The sequence below is a fragment of the Hyperolius riggenbachi genome, chromosome 1 (assembly GCF_040937935.1).
Source record: "Hyperolius riggenbachi isolate aHypRig1 chromosome 1, aHypRig1.pri, whole genome shotgun sequence".
Classification (NCBI taxonomy): domain Eukaryota; kingdom Metazoa; phylum Chordata; class Amphibia; order Anura; family Hyperoliidae; genus Hyperolius; species Hyperolius riggenbachi.
The window spans coordinates 508,238,551-508,255,011 of record NC_090646.1 but is presented as its reverse complement, the minus strand read 5'-3'; the positions used below and the strand labels follow the sequence as shown (position 1 = coordinate 508,255,011).

Here is a 16,461-nt window from a genome sequence, read left to right as displayed (position 1 = left end):
TCGAACAAAAATTAACCATTCAAAAAAAAATTAAAAATTGTACCATGTATGGGCACCATTACCCCTCTAAGTGAGCTGCACTTTCACCTCTTGCATGTGGCTGAGGTCCTGCCTTTTTCCAGTAGCATAGAGACAGGCTGATTTTAGGGCTCATATAAATGTATTACATAAATAATGTCCAGTAACAATATAAGTGCCACTGAATATGTTGGCGCTTTATAAATGAAAAATAATAACAACAATATAAATTGGCTAGTTTTGTTATAATTGTCCCTGTAACTCTCACTAAGCACATCTGATTTGGCAATAGGCTTGCCTTTGACAACCAGCCAGTAAAAGTGCAGACATTTTCGAGATTTATTCCAGGTGTAAAGAATTGATAAACACATAACAATTATGCCCCAATTGTTATTATTTATATGACATCCGCTGCAAAGCTATACAACACATGTACTGTTCCTGAGGAGCTTGCAGTGTAATTCCTACCATAATCGTAGACAAAGGCCAATTTTGCAGGGGAACAAATTAACTGATCAGTATGCTTTTGTGATATGGGAGGTTATAGCTACAGTAGTTATAAACTAGTATTCAGTTCTTTTGACAATGTTTTTATGTTAGGATTTTTTTTCAGCTTGTCCAGTTCAGATGTACAAGTTTGCTTGCTCTGCATTGAAAAATAAGTTTTGCTGCTGCAACTATATTTTTGTTTTATTTACAGAAATAATATATGAAGCTATGCAGGCATTTCCCAGGCAGCTAACATGCACTGGTGGGGAAGGCATGCACAGTGTGAAAGTTAGTGTGACATGCAGCATTCCGGTGGGTCCAGGGTTTCTGGTCTGCACAGTGCACTGTACTGCCTGCCTATGTGACATTTCCCGGGCAGCTAACAATGCACTGGTGGGGAAGGGGTGCACAGTGTGGAAGTCAGTATGACATGCAGCATTCCGGTGGATTCAGGGTTGCTGTACTGTACCGTGCACAGTACTGCCTATGTGACATTTCCTAGGCAGCTAACATGCACTGGTGGGGAAGGCGTGCAGAGTGTGGATGTCAGTGCGACATGCAGCATTGCAGTGGATTCAGGGTTGCTGGTCTGCACAGTGCACAGTACTGCCTGCCTGTGTGACATTTCCCAGGCAGCTAACATGCACTGGTGGGGAAGGGGTGCACAGTGTTGAAGTCAGTGTGACATGCAGCATTCCGGTGGGTCCAGGGTTCCTGGTCTGCACAGTGCACAGTACTGCCTGCCTATGTGACATGCAGCATTCCGGTGGATTCAGGGTTGCTGTACTGTACCGTGCACAGTACTGCCTATGTGACATTTCCTAGGCAGCTAACATGCACTGGTTGGGAAGGGGGTGCACAGTGTGGAAGTCAGTGTGACATGCAGCATTCCGGTGGGTCCAGGGTTGCCGTGCAGCACATTGCACAGTACTGCCTGCCAATAAATAAGTACTGAGAACTATTTATTGTGCCTCGGATTTGCATATGAATAAACTCCAGCCCACACTGACCTCTTTACTTTGTCTCCTCAGGCTATGGATCTGGAAGTGCCAGTACTGGCAAGGGATATCCCAGGCAATGCTGCAATAGTAAGACACGAAGATACAGGTCTACTTTTCTCTGACCCTCAGGTAACATGTTTTTTTTTTACATTTAAAGCACTTCAAAGGTTGTTTTTTTTCATGGTTGATTTAGTTTTTGAAAGCGTTTATTTGTATTTATTTTTTGCTTACATTATTATATATAAAATAATGGGTGGGGTTTATCCAAGACACCCAGTATACCAATTATGCTGAGTTTTTTGATAATGTAAATCTCTATAATCGTAGAAATGAGCAAGGGCAGTTGAGAAGGGTCATGTCACATGTGTGACATAGTTGCTACAAATAATACCTGTAGCTTTAATTTAATATGTATTAAAACAGCTTTGAGGGATAGCAGTTAGTAACTTACATTAGGGGCTTCTCAAAGTAGCCACAGCAGCTTGTTACTCTAGTTAGCAACTAACTGCTCTGACTAGTTGCTGTGACCCAATGGCTCATATAATATTGCCTACAGTTTATGAAACAAGCTACTCTGCTGTGGTAATACAAAACTGTAAAAGGCGCGCGTGTATGCGCAGTGACAGACCTAGCCCATTTTTAAACGGGCTAAGGTCACTAGTGATCCAATAAAATTATTGGTTGTATAAACAAGTAACTGCAGCTCTGGGCTTCCGATATTGCTACAAATAAGACACAATGGCAACGCAGTGCGATGTTGCTCTGCCTATGGTCTGAGTAACCAGACAAGGAACGAACAGATAGACTGACTGACTGTTGCCCAGAGCGGATTCCGTCTGAACCTCTGGCTAAGTAACAAAACAGATACAAGAAAGACAGACCGAATGCTTGCAAGACTAAGCGCTGCCCTAGCGATAGCAAGCATTCAGACAGGTACAAGACAGGACTATAGATTGGAGCGTAACTAGTAGCAACCGCAGCTCACAGTCATGTCCACAGAAGCAGAGCAAGCAGGTTAAAAACCAGTCACCAGCAAGCATCCACACAGGCAAGGCTACAGGAAAGAATGTAACTAATAGCAACTGCAGCCTATAGTTATGTTCCCAGAAACTAGAGTAGCAGGAATACTACCAGTCACTAAAGTGGTGATGGCAGAATCCAAGCTATCAGGATAGTGGACTTCACTGGCCCACTGCGGATGCAGCGAACGTCCATCAGGCATAGAAACAAGGCAATAAACAATAATACAGAAAAATAACAAACGGCTCAACTAACGGATAAATATATATTAGCAGGTATGCATATATATTTATCAAGAACTAGCTAAAGCACAAGTAATAAGGTCGCATAGGACTACAGTAACAGATCTATTACAGTGTGACAAAGTGCCCAGCAGATCAGCGTACTGACTGCTATGTCGGGCAGAGTCTGAAATGGGAGGCAGACTTTTATGCCGGCATCAGCCAATGGATGCAGGTATGCAAATTTCCACACAGCTGAATGGTAATCATTCAATCCTGAGCTGTCTCGATTACCATTTGCTAGCTGAAAGACAATCGTAACAAATACATGCAGTACTATGCAACAACGTGCATTTAGGAAATCCAGGGCTATCTGGCTGCAGTTCAACTGCAGCAAACCATAGGAGGAATCCTGACAGCATCCTGAACTGCTCTGAACTGCAGAGTGATTGCAAATGTCAATAAGACTCACGGCGAATGCGCAACCGAATGCAAGCAGACAAGTCAGAACATGCTACAGGAGAGATCCTGACATTTACATTGTTTGGATTTTTGAAGTGTTACAAAGAAACAGAAAATAACTGTAAGTCTTAAAGGGGTTCTTTCGCGAAAAAAGTAGGCAGTTAAAAAATGTGACAGATGATAGGTTTTGGGCCAGTCCATCTTTTTAAGGGGGATTCTCAGGGCTTTCTTTGTTTTCAACAGCATTTCCTGAACAACAGTTTAACTGCCAAAATAGCAAGATACCAGCTGGCCTCCCTAATCACTTGCACACTATTATGTCAGTTAAATTTTGCAACTGTTGTTCAGGAAATGCTGTTGAAAACAAAGAAAGCCCTGAGAATCCCCCTTAAAAAGATGGACTGGCCCAAAACCTGTCATCTGTCACATTTTTTAACTGCCTACTTTTTTCGCGAAAGAACTCCTTTAAATTGAAAAGAAAGTTTAAAAACCTGTATGGTGTGTGGGCACCTTTAGAGCCTGTGTCTTTTCTTCTCCTCCACTAGGAAGACATCCTGTGCCCAGTACTTGCAGTAGGAATCTCTTTTTAGCTACTTTCACACCAGCGCTAAAAATATTTTGCCTTAGCTTCCTTTACTGGAAATCACCTAATGTCAATAGAATGCGTACAATTGATTTCTGTTGGACAATTTACAATGGCATAAACCCTTATGGTTTGATTAGATGCATATTTGGTCAAAATCATCTGCAACATCCAATGGCCACCTACTCTCCCTGAGTGTCATCAAGTGTCAGAATAGAGATGCATTGCAGCAGCGAATGAGAATCGTGTGTAGAATGAGTGGTTGAAGCGTAATTGATGGGTTTTTACTACGCTATATAGTTCCATCACTATAGCTATATAGTTCCATCACATAGGGAAGATTAAAGTTCCGAATTGTCCTTAAAATGGCCTCATGAAAGCAGTGTATAGCCATAACAATAAAAGACTAAAAACTGAAAAACAGGTAGATAGTAGTGGCCAAATGATTGCTTCTCCTGTTGATCCCACACTGCCAGGTAAGACACTTGGAGACAGGCTCTCTTAATGGGGTGTTTTCAAATGCTGTATCATTTGCCTTAGACACAGCACTCTTTCAGCAGAAGGAATGATTTAGCTGGGGAAACGGCACAGCAGTCATCTGACATGTGAACTTATAAGATGCATGTTTCTTACTCTTGATGTTCTTCCTCTTGATGTTATGTGCTGCGGGTACAGGGGGTTTGAGGTGGTTTGCTTTCAAATGATGTAAAGGTAAACAGAGGCGCCAGTAGGATAAAAAAGGTAAACTGTTTAAAAATAGAGGAGGCGGAGGTGGACTTACCTCCTCCAAGTAGACACAAATTAGTAATGATGTTGCATCAACAAAATAATTTATTTATACCCGCCAAGATTCCGGAGTGTATAAATAAATTATTTTGTTGATGCAACATCATTACCAATTTGTGTCTACTTGGAGGAGGTAGGTCCACCTCTGCCTCCTCTATTTTTAAACATTTTACCTTTTTTATCCTACTGCCTCCTCACTTTACCTTTACATTGTACAAGACCACCATTGCTAGAGGGGTGATACCCCTTTTTCTGATCTACGGAGAGCAACTTCTTAATCCTGAGTGGGGTCAGGTCTAATCTCCCCACCTGCTTAATGTACTGATACTTAATGTACCTGTGATCCCAGTGTGACCTTAGAGCCCGGTGCAAGGCTTAGAAGCTGAATGAGAAGAGCAATTGCAAGTATAATGTCAGAAAGAAAAGTCACATGGGTGACTGCTGCTGTGACAAGGCTCTAGGAGCTCTGACATGTAGGCAGAGTCGGATCGACCACAAGGCAGGTGCCTAGGTCCTGGTGGGAGTCCAGGGGCCTGGCTGGCTCCTTTTCTGACACCCATTCCTTATCTTATCTTACCAAAGAAGCCATGGAGAGCCATATCTGAGATCTTGCCTAGAGCTCCATTTCACATGAATCCTTCACTGCATGTAGATAACAGACCGTGTATTGTGAACGACTATTGTCAGTTACGGTGGTCCTCCTTATAAACTACTGGAAACTTTCAGTCTGTGGTAATCTGAAGGTGCAATCTCTCAAGATATTGTGCAAATATGTAAGCTGTTTCTGGCAGTGTTGAAGTCACTCTAAACGTGGACCCATATACTATTTGTAATTTTTTTTTTCAATTTAAGAATTGCAATTAATTTTTCACATTGATTGTAACATTTGAAAAATCTGAACAATGTACCACACCTGTGTGTTCATTTTTTCCCCAATTATGAGAAAAAAATTGACAACTCTGAAAAAATGAATAAGAAATTGACAATACCCTACACCGTTCAATTTTCTCAACAATCGATCAGAAAAATCACACCATTCCCAATCAATATATAAAAAAGGGACAATTCCATCAGAGTTTTTGACCAAATAAAAAAAAGAGCTTTCCATTTTTCTGTACAACCGATCGTTTTTATCGAATAGCTGTAAAATTGAATAATTTTATTGTATTATGTCTGGCAATCTTAAAGAGAACCTGTAACAAAAAAAAGTTCCCATAGAGGGTACTCACCTCGGGAGGGGGAAGCCTCAGGGTACCAATGAGGCTTCCCCTTCCCATGTAGCTGCAGGCAGTCCAGCGCTGGCTCCCCCGAAGTGTCCCGGAATCCTCCCTCGACAAGCCTGATAAGCACTGATTTATTTACCTTTCCTGGCTCCAACGGGGGCGCTGTTGTGGCTCTCCACACAGAGATAGGCAAAAATAGCCAATCTCTGTCGGGTCCACTCTACTGCGCAGGCGCAGGAGACTTGCGCCTACGCAGTAGAGCGGCCCAACAGCGATCGGCTATTTCCGCCTATCTCCGAGCGGAGAGCCGATACTGCGCCTGCGCTGGAGCCGGGAAGGTAAATATTTACATCCTCGCTGTTCGGGGAGCTTTATCGCAGCCGCCGTGGGACCGAGGAGGATAAGGGAAGCCTCAATAGGAACTGGAGGCTTCCCCCATCCCAGGTGAGAACCCCCCAGAGGTGGTTTTTCTCACTACAGGTTTTCTTTAAGGGTGCATACATACATACATACAATTTTGTTTGACCAGTTTTACCTCTTGCATGTAGTGTGAGAGCCAACAGATTTGGATGCTATGAATAGATTGTGTAGGTGGGCCCATATACTACATGGAGGTGGTAAACTTTGAATACTGGCCAATCAAAATTGGATGTGTGTATGCACCCTACGTGAAATGCTCTGCATGTATGGACACAGGCACAGATTTATCCCTGGTGCCAGATACTGGTCCCCATATTCCTCACCTCTTCCTGTGCAAATTAATGCTGAAGTCTTGGAACAGCTTTTGAATTTACAACCGTTCTCTATTATTTGGTTATAATAAGAGGGTAATGTTGAATTGGTAGTTTACAATAATCCAAGAAAATGAAATAAAAGTGATTTCATTGTCTATTTCTGGCTTTGTCTGAATAGCCAGGCTCTTTCTTTGAAAACAGAAATTGAAATGGTCCTGAAAGAATATTACTTGGAAACTTAAAATATAATTTAAAAGAGTGTTCTGTGGCTCTTTCATGATAAAAAGATGAGAGGGATTCGCCTTGATGTTGTGCTCTAAGTAACATATGCTGCGTGTAACTCTGGACCCCACACTGTGGTCTGCGCTGCTTGCTCTTGTAAGGACGGGCATTAACCTGGCAAGTGAGCAAGGTCCAGCAACATATTGCTACGGGAAGAAAATGTTCTCATCAAATTCAGTTAGTCTTCAGATGAGAACTGAACAAAGACATTAGTTTATTGATCTGATGCCAAAAGGAAAACTTTGAAATCAAATAAAAAAATGCTCTTCAAGGCATATGCAAGAAAACAAATGTCAAAAAGTTACCCACGTACTTACAAGAAGTATGCTAAGAAGGAGAAAGGCACTTGTTCTAGATGGAAAATTACCGGTAAATGCATTCTGTTGCCATGATTCAGAGCGACTGACCTTTATTGCACAATTAAAGATTAGATGGATTTTTTTTAAACTGTAAAAGAAAATATACTGATTTCTATAAAACATTAAAACCACTTGCTTAACCTATTGTGGACATAGATAGTTGAACTCTCTACACCCATTATCGCCTGTTATTCCTGATAGGGTATAGATTTCAGCTACAATCACTGCTCGGTCTCATTGCATGCATGCTGCCTCTCCACTACTGAAAGTACCCAAAATAGACATTTTAGTTTTAGATTTGAACTATGCCACAACTAGAAAAAGGTAACCTGATCTGATGAATTACAGTTTCTTTTAGATGATTTGAATGTTACTTTGACATGCTTCACCTGCTTAAAGTGGAGCTGAACTCTTGAACAGGACAGAAGGAAAACATAGAGAAATGCAGCCTGTATGCATTTAGAGAGTTTAGCCTGTTTAATTCCCCCTCATTTGTGTCTATTCACAAGTTGTAATTTGATCTCTCCCCTGTGTCACATGACTGCCTATGGCAGATAAGCTCATTTGAAAGCACAGGATGTTAGCAATATGTCTGCTTCCATGAATCAGGAAGTAGAAACAGTGCAGATTTATTTTAGGATTTGTATCAGCTGTAACGAAGAAATGTTTTTTGTTTAAAGGATATTATGCTGTTGCGCATCTCTTAGTGCAGAGAAGACTTTCTGAGTTCAGGTCCGCTTTAAGTTTGTTGCTGGCCACATATATCCCCTTCATGGAGATACAAGAAGTTTTGAATCACGATTTTACCATTTATTGGCTAACTCAACCTCCTGAGCATTACGCCGCTCAGGAGGTTTTGCTAGCCTGAGTTCGCCCCACTAAAACGAATAGGTTAGCAGGCTGTATAAGATCATAGCTAGCACTAGTCTAGCTAGTACATGGGGTCGACACCCTCCCGATTGCCTCCGATCCCCCTGATCAGTCCGCTGACGTCATGCGCAGACCCGATCCTCCCCATGGAGAAGACCAGAGCTGTGCTGGGAGGCTGCGGCGATCGCTGGAGCCTGGCTGGGTAAAGTATAAGCGGACTGATTGGTGGGATCGGAGGCAATCGGGGGGGGGGGGGGGGGGTGCCGACACATGTACTAGCTAAACTAGTGCTTGCTATGATCTTATACAGCCGGATAACCTATTCGTTTTAGAGGGGGGTGACTCATGAGGCCTGTTAAACCTCTTGAGCGGCATACCTGTCACAGTGTCTCTCAGCATACCGCTAAGGAGGTTAAAAAAAAGAGTAAGCTTTTGGCTATTCTGCCTTCACCAGACCTGAATCCTGTATGCTGAAAAGTTGTTAAAGCAAGCAGCCATATACATGCAACACCAAAAGAGACAATACAAATCAGAGGAAATATGAGCCTATGGAAACGGACAGTGTCTGATCCCACTTGGCTTTCCGCCCCACATGAAAAACACTACTTAACCTTAAGAAATTCAGTGCCACCGTCCCGGACCAGGAACTGTAGGGCTTCCTATATAGAGCAATACAGAAAGAGGGGAGTAGACTGCTGCACTCACGTGTGTACACAGATGGGAGCAGGGAAGTCAGCGCCAAAAGTCCACAAGTATCCAAGGAAATCCCGCTACACCAAGAGGTAGGGTGAAGTAGAAAAAACTTGATTTTAAATCCATCTTAAAGTGGAATATAACCCTGCATTTCAACTTTGCTCTAAAACATTATTTACAGCATACTATATGCAAAAAGCATTTTTTTTTTACTAGACCAGCATTGAAAGGGTTAAACACAGAGGTTTTAAGTTCCGTGCAGACGTTCAGATAGTTACATTCTATTTAGTTATACGTATATATTTAGAAATGTTACACACTCTTTGGCTGTCCTCCAACTCCTTCTCAGTGAGAGAGATGAGTCACAATAAACACTTAGATACATTTATGTAAACAAAAAGTATCTAACTCAAGTTCGGATGGTCTGCAGAAATCTCTAGGGACTTTAAAGCCCTGTGTAACCCTTCCAATGCTGGTCTAGTAAAAAAAAAAATGCTGGTTCCATATAATATACTGTAAATAATGTTTTAGAGCAAAGTTGAAATGCAGGGTTATATTCCGCTTTAATCCATCATCAGTGTACAGATAAAAAAGCTCACGCGTATCGGAGCAGTGTGTGGCTCCTTAATCATAGCTATATTAAGATGGATTTAAAATAAAGTTTTTTCTACTTCACCCTACCTCTTGGTGTAGCGGGATTTCCTTGGATACTTGTAGTGCTTCCTGTCGGCTTGCAAAAGAACCAATGGTAATCCTTCTGCAACAGAAACGAGCATAGGCGACGAGAAAAGCAGCAGAAGTATCGATTGTGGTGACACAAACGCAGGGACCAGTATGAACAGCGCCAGCGCATCCGTTCACGTCCTGAATGGATGTGCTTAGCCTGCTGTTTATGCATCCGATGTGTGTGCTCTATAGTGTGAACCCGGCCTAAAGTACCTACAGCTCTTTATGGGCTTGTTTCCACTGCTGCGGAAATTGGGCCGAATCCACAGAGTTTCCCCGCAAGCAAATCGCACAGGGAAAGTGCCATAGGGGATAATGCTGCCACCGTTCGAATCGCTTGCCTTAGCGATTCAGCTGGCATTGCAGCATTTAATCATGCGGTGAGGCAGCGAATCCTGGGATCCGTCTGCATACTCGCAGACCAGGAAGTGCCGCTGTGCGTCTCACAGCCACACGCGGCAGCTAGTGGAAACAGGCCCTTACTCTAACCTGGAAATATTAAGTCTGACTTTTTGTGTCTGAATCTAGATAAAATGTTGTTAATGTAAAAGATAAAAGTAAATTTTTGGGAATTGTAATGGAGACGTGTTCCAGTAAATGTAAGCCTTATGTGGCATGCCTAGGCACAGTGTTGTTATCATTCCCATTTTGTGTCACTGTTCATGTAGTGGTTTATTCATGTATTTTCAGATAAGTGCTTTGTGCACATATCACATTCTGACAATCCCACTTAGATAGCAGATGTCTGAATATGATGTACTGCATTTTATATCAGTCTGATAACCCTGAAACGGCATTGTTATTGTGATAGGAAGGAAAATGTGTGGGTGTATTTATATGGTTCTGACAGTGAAGTGCATCAGAACGAGATTACTCTATTAGTTATTCCAACTCTTTGTATGTTAGCAAAATCTTACATGAACCTCTGACTTCAAAAGTCAGGCTGTTCAAGTGCTGCTCTAGCACCCCCCTCTGGCAACTCAATGAAATAATGACTTGATCTATGGGTTCTGATATCGCATCCAGAGCCTTGTCACTATTTATTGATCTGTCTGTTTAACTTTATTAACACATGCTTGCAATAGGTGGGATACAAGGTTTGTTTTATATGGCCATGCAGCCTTATTACCTGAATTTTTGAGCCCAACTCCAGGTAGAGATGTATATATTGCTTAGTAAATAGAGTGCATAAGTACCGCAATTTTGTTTTAGAATAGGCTATTGCAGCAAAAAATGATCTTTTAAAATGTGGTGACCTGACCTGAAGTAGCAGAGTTAAAGCAAACCTGTGAGTTTTAAACATAAAAAGACCACATACTTACCTTGGGAGAGTGAAGTCTCTGGATTCTCCAAGGCTTCCCCCATCTCCTTCCTCCTTGCCCTTCTAGGGTTGCGACCCACAAAGCTTGTGAGCTCGGTGCCATACTAACAAACATGGCCACACTGCACAGGCACAGGACGGCTTGCAACCTGCGAAATAGCACAGAGCTGCCACTGAGGCTCAGCAAAAGAAAGGGCTTTGGAGGATTCAACACTGGAACAGCGAGAAGGAGGGGGGCAGGGGAATGCTCTGGATTAAACAAATTCTTCCCTCTACCTAGGTAAGTACCCTTTTGGGGAACTTTTTCAGTGCAGGTTTACTTTACAACAGGCAGTGTATGTATGTAGGAATATGCTGCTTGCTTTCAGATGCAGTGAAGAGAGAAGGCTGTATGACTGAGGAGGACTTGTTCACAACATGTGTTACTCATCATGTTCCTTTCTGAGCTCTGTATATGTGTGATAGCATATATTGGAGGAATACTGTTCTGTGGACACATGTGATGGCGGCATGTAATGGAGGTATGTGTGCAGGGATGCATAGAATGGGGCACTTGTCATGGGGAGATACTGCAGTGGAGCTGCATGTAATTCCTGCTACTGTAATATGAACACCTGTATCAGTCTGCTTATAGAAAGGGCTAAGACACAGGCTGCCGGTCACTAGGGAGGTGTGGTTGCACCTGTGATCACAGTTTCTGTGTTAACAGCAATCTTTATGGGTGGGTCATGGAGGTGGGGTCGGTAATGTTTTCATGGCATTTGAATTGAGCAACCATCCTCTTATAGTCTAGCCAGGCAAGTCAGTTGGAATACTGAGCATTTTTTCTTTCTGATCAGGATGTGAGCTAGTCACTCTGATGTGTGAAGCACTGCCATACTGGGTCATGGTCATTGATGGCACAATTGTCAGAAGCCCCGCCCCCCTAGTACCTATGAGAGAGGGGCAATACAAGATGTCTGGTGGCTCACTTGTGGGGAATCAGTAATAGGCCCTATGAGTCATCTGCTACATTTATACCTCTTGCTGACTGCTCCACACCGATTGGTTTGAGCAGTGCAGCAGCCCCAGGACCGCTCCACGCCGATTTGCGTGAACGGCTGGGAATGGGCTTTGGAGGAGAGGACACATGCTGATGCGCGCGCATCTCCACTCTGATGACGGAGTTCCACCCCACCCAGGGCCGGTTTAAGCAACAATGGGGCCCCAGGGAAAAATAAACCTGGGGGGCCCCCCCAACATATACCCCGGAACAAAAATCGGCATTAGGGGACCTTTTTTGCAGCTGGTATAACAGGGTGTGAAGTCCCAATCGGTCGGAGCTCCACATTCTGGCTATCCCAGCCTGCATGGGGGACAAGGGGTTAAAAAGTTTCAGGAGGGGGGACCCCACATAATTTTTTTTTTAAAAAATTCCCACACTCTAAACATAATAATTTTTTGAGGGAAAATAGGAAAAAATGCCTGGGATCTTCATACAGCCATATTGCGGCTGTATAGCGATCCCTGGCCAAAGCGTTGCGGCTGCGTATAGACCCCCTGGAAACCCCGTCAGGAAATTTATTGCGCTTTCGTTTGATGCATGTAAAATTACACTACCATTAGGTTTGCTACTAAAAGTGACATTTACCGCATTTAAAAGTATACTTTTTTCCTTCGAAACTTTAAAATCGATTTTATCAAAAACTATAAGGTCTTTTTGAAAAATAGTTTTTTCCTCTTAATCATAATGATCTCCTTAACATATCCTGCAAATTTAGGGTTTCTAGCATTTAAGGTGGATTTGCTATTAACCATTAAAGTCGGTAGGTTTTTAAATGTGTATTTTTTTTCCTTTGAAACTTTAAAATCGATTTTCTCAAAAACTATAAGGCCGATTTGCAAATTTTTTTTTTCCTCTTGTAGCCACTGGGGGCCCCTACAAGCTCTGGGGCCCTGGGGCAGCTGCCTCCTTTGCCTTAATGGTAGCGCCGGCCCTGACCCCACCTTCAGTCTCCCAGCAGCGATCGCCGCTCGGAGACTGTTAAACCGCCGTCTAATAATTAAGTACAGCGCTGCGATCTAAGGCAGAGCTGTACTGAGGACAGCCGTGTTACTCGGCCTTCCCCCTGGGAGGCATTGGCAAAATTGTGATCCGCTGTCATAGGCTGAAGCCTATGAAAACTGATCAGGCTGATTAGCTGGCGGAGGGAGGGAGGGGGGTTAAAAAAATAAAAAAAATAACAGTAAAATGTGATCAAAAAATATTTATTTATAAAAAAAATAAACACTGGGGGAGCCATCAGACCCCACCAGCAGAGAGCTCTGTTGGTGGGGGGGGGGGGGGGGGGGGGAGGGGGGATCACTTGTGTGCTGAGTTGTGCAGCCCCGCAGCAAGGCCTTAAAGCTGCAGTGGCCCAATTTTTGAAAAAAGGCCTGGTCACTAGGGGGGTTTAGCACGGCAGTGTACAAACGGATCATCAGGGAGCTCTGTATGACTGATATTGTGTTGAACTGTGAGGACCATGGTCCTGGCAGTTTCCTGTCTGTGAACCTTGTTGCATTGTGGGAAATAGCTGTCTACAGCTGTTTCCAACTGCCAAAAAAGCTGCCAGCAGTAAAAATGTCACCATGTGATAAATGTCAGAGGGTAAATAAGGGAGAGGAAAGATTTTACAATTTGCAAACCCTGACTAAATCATTTATACATAATTATTGTAAAAATGAAGCACTTTTTATTATAACTTTATTTTCACTGGAGTTCCCCTTTAGGGCCTGAGCCAACCTATGCAGTTGTATCCGCTTCGGTCTGCTTTTCAGCATCTCTAACATTGATGTGGAACTGCAGAGCTGATATACCTGCATCAGTGGGCTCAGGCCCTAAGTAAGCAGCAACTCTCTTAGGTGCACTTATATGCATCACTCTTGACATATTAAATAATATGCCACAATTACACTACACAAACAGCTTATGCAGTCTTGGTAATGGAGATGGCCGCTTGCCAGGCAGGGGTGAGGTCTCACTTCCCCTGCCTGCAGGGACATGCTGCTCTGAGCAATACAGGGTAGTGCCAGTATAGTCAGCACTTGCTCTGTGGTTTTTTTAAGCATTTGTTTTACTTATCTGTAGCAGTAGGGTTATGTACCGTGTTAGCCATAAGTAAAAGCAAGACGTTTTGAATCAGGATGATACCATTTAGGGGCTTAAAAAAATAAGAGAAAGCAAGCTTTCGGCTGTATAGCCCTCCTCGTTGTTGGAACCGACAGCTATATACATGCAGTCCATTCAATCGATAGAATTTCACACCTATGGTAGAGCAGTGCTGGTGCTGGAACCTGTTGCAGCGATAATCCAACAGTCAGAAGAGGAATCCGCACACAGTCTTCAAGGAACAACGTGCTTTTATTGTTCCAATGCACACATATAATACACACCAAATCATCTCAGCCGACGATCGTTTCGGGGCCTATATCATTTTGTTTCGAGCTATATACATGCAACATCAAAAGGGCCATTTAGATTTTTTTCAAGCATAAATACATGTCATTAAGATGCCTTAAAGAGAAGCTGTAATCAAGAATTGAACTTCATCCCAATCAGTAGCTGGTACCCCCTTTCCCGTGAAAAATCTATTCCTTTTCACAAATGCATCATCAGGGGGCTCTTTATGGCTGCTATTGTTGTGAAACCCCTCCCACAGTGTGATGTCAGGACCATGGTTCTGACATTACACTGTGGGAGCCTTGTTGCATTGTGGGAAATAACAGCTGTTTACAGCTGCCAAAAAAGCAAGCAGTGTCTCCTTCCAGTGACATAACCTGCCAGCAGTAAAAATGTCACCATGTGATAAATGTCAGAATATAAATTGGGGAGAGGAAAGATTTTACAATGAGCAAACACTGACTAAATCACGTTTACATAATTATTGTAAAAATTAAGCACTTTTACAATTATTTTCACTGGAGTTCCTCTTTAAGTGAAACAGGACATCTAAATGGGGTGAGAGGTTGTTATCTGAGATAAGACTCCTTGTTTACACAATACTCACAGAATTGGGACTCAGACTGTCACAGAGGCATCGTAAATTCCAAGTTCACAAGTTTAGCTACAAGTAGAGTGGATGCAATATAGTACAAAAAGAAGATATCCACTGCGCGCTTCCAGGATAACCCTGCAAAAAAAAAGCTCAAAATAGCGTAATACTATTTTAATTATATGCTTCACTCGTGCTTCACCACAACTGTGCAGGTGCTCAAAGTGGTGTTATGCTGTACTCCCACCACCCACGCAAACAGAGAGGCTCACCACATTGAAGCCACCTCTCAATCAGGTGGGGGACCCGCTCAAACTGTATGTATCACTCAGACCTCAGTGACGCATATCCGGACATCAAGAATAAAAAGGCCTTTAATTTCTTCAATAAAACATTTAAAAAACTAATTGCGCAGTATCTCCAGACAAATTAAAAATCACAACTGCGCTTCTCGCACTACTCCAGCAACTTAGACTCCAAAGGGTTAATTGGCATATCACAGCGGTGTGTCTTGCAGGCCCAGTGCTGATACTTTCCTTGCCGTTTTCGGTGTCCCGCTTTCCCCGGCTTAATGTACTTCCCAAGACCGTCCGTGCTAACACTCCTCACTGTCACTGGCAGCCCGACCTCTCCCTCCCTTCCTCTCCCCGGGCCGCCCTCCGTCCGATCCCCCCTTGGAGTGCAGAGTAATGCAGCAGGGAAGCGCTATGCAAAACTACTCACCTCGCTGGCTCCAAGCGCTGCTCTCTCGCCGCCAGTCTCCTCTCTGCCTACACGCTGATACACACACACGCTGCTTCCGGCTAACAGGAAGCAGCGTGTGTGTGTATTTCTCAGTTTTCGGCCATTATAGCTTTAAAATAATCCACGCTACCATAATTAAAACCTATGTATTTTATTTGCCCGTTTGTCTCAGTTATTATACCATTTAAATTTTGTCCTTATCACTATGTATGGTGACAATATTTTATTTGGAAATAAAGGTGCATTGTTTCCGTTTTGCGTCCATCACTATTTACAAGCTTATAATTTAAAAAATGTTCATCGTATACCCCCTTCAAATGCATATTTAAAAAGTTCAGACCCTTAGGTAACTATTTATGTCTTTTTTTTTTTATTGTCATTTGTTTTTGTCATTAAAAATGTTATTTGGGTATATTGGTGTGGGAAATAAACAGTTAATTTTTAATGTTGTTATATGTGTAAATTGTATTGTAAAAAATATGTAGATGTAGTTTTACTATTTGGCCTCAAGATGGCCACCTTCATTCTTTTTTCCCTCCTTATGCTTCTCGCTAAGCGGAGGCACAAGGGGGATGCGGAAATTTTGACGCGCAGAAAGACTGAAGCCTCTTGTAAGAGCGCTTCGGTTTTTCTGCGGGAGACACGGATCGGTGATCGAGAACCATGTTCCTGTTCACTGATCCCAGGGCTACAAGGGACGCCACTGGGGCATGGGGGGCACGTCTGCGATCGTGCGCAGGAGCGCCCCGAAAAGCGGCACCGCAGCAGAGCAGCCGCCCAGACGTGAGCTTCATGTCCGGGCGGCATAAATGGTTAAAAAATATTTTTTCATATTGAGTTTACGCACATATTTATTAACATCATCATAAGTCTCAAATGTATTCAATCCTTTCGAGGGGGCGAATTTGAGGCCCTT

The 16,461-nt window shown here is 43.0% G+C and overlaps 1 protein-coding gene across 1 annotated transcript in view; it reads left to right on the top strand.

The window, feature by feature from the left end:
• The window catches only part of GLT1D1 (glycosyltransferase 1 domain containing 1), a 143,111-nt gene that overhangs the window by 114,904 nt on the left and 11,746 nt on the right, over positions 1-16,461 (top strand). The window contains exon 11 of the mRNA XM_068271598.1: positions 1,539-1,637. Coding sequence (XP_068127699.1) covers positions 1,539-1,637 — 99 coding nt within the window. The remainder of the gene's footprint in view (positions 1-1,538; positions 1,638-16,461) is intronic.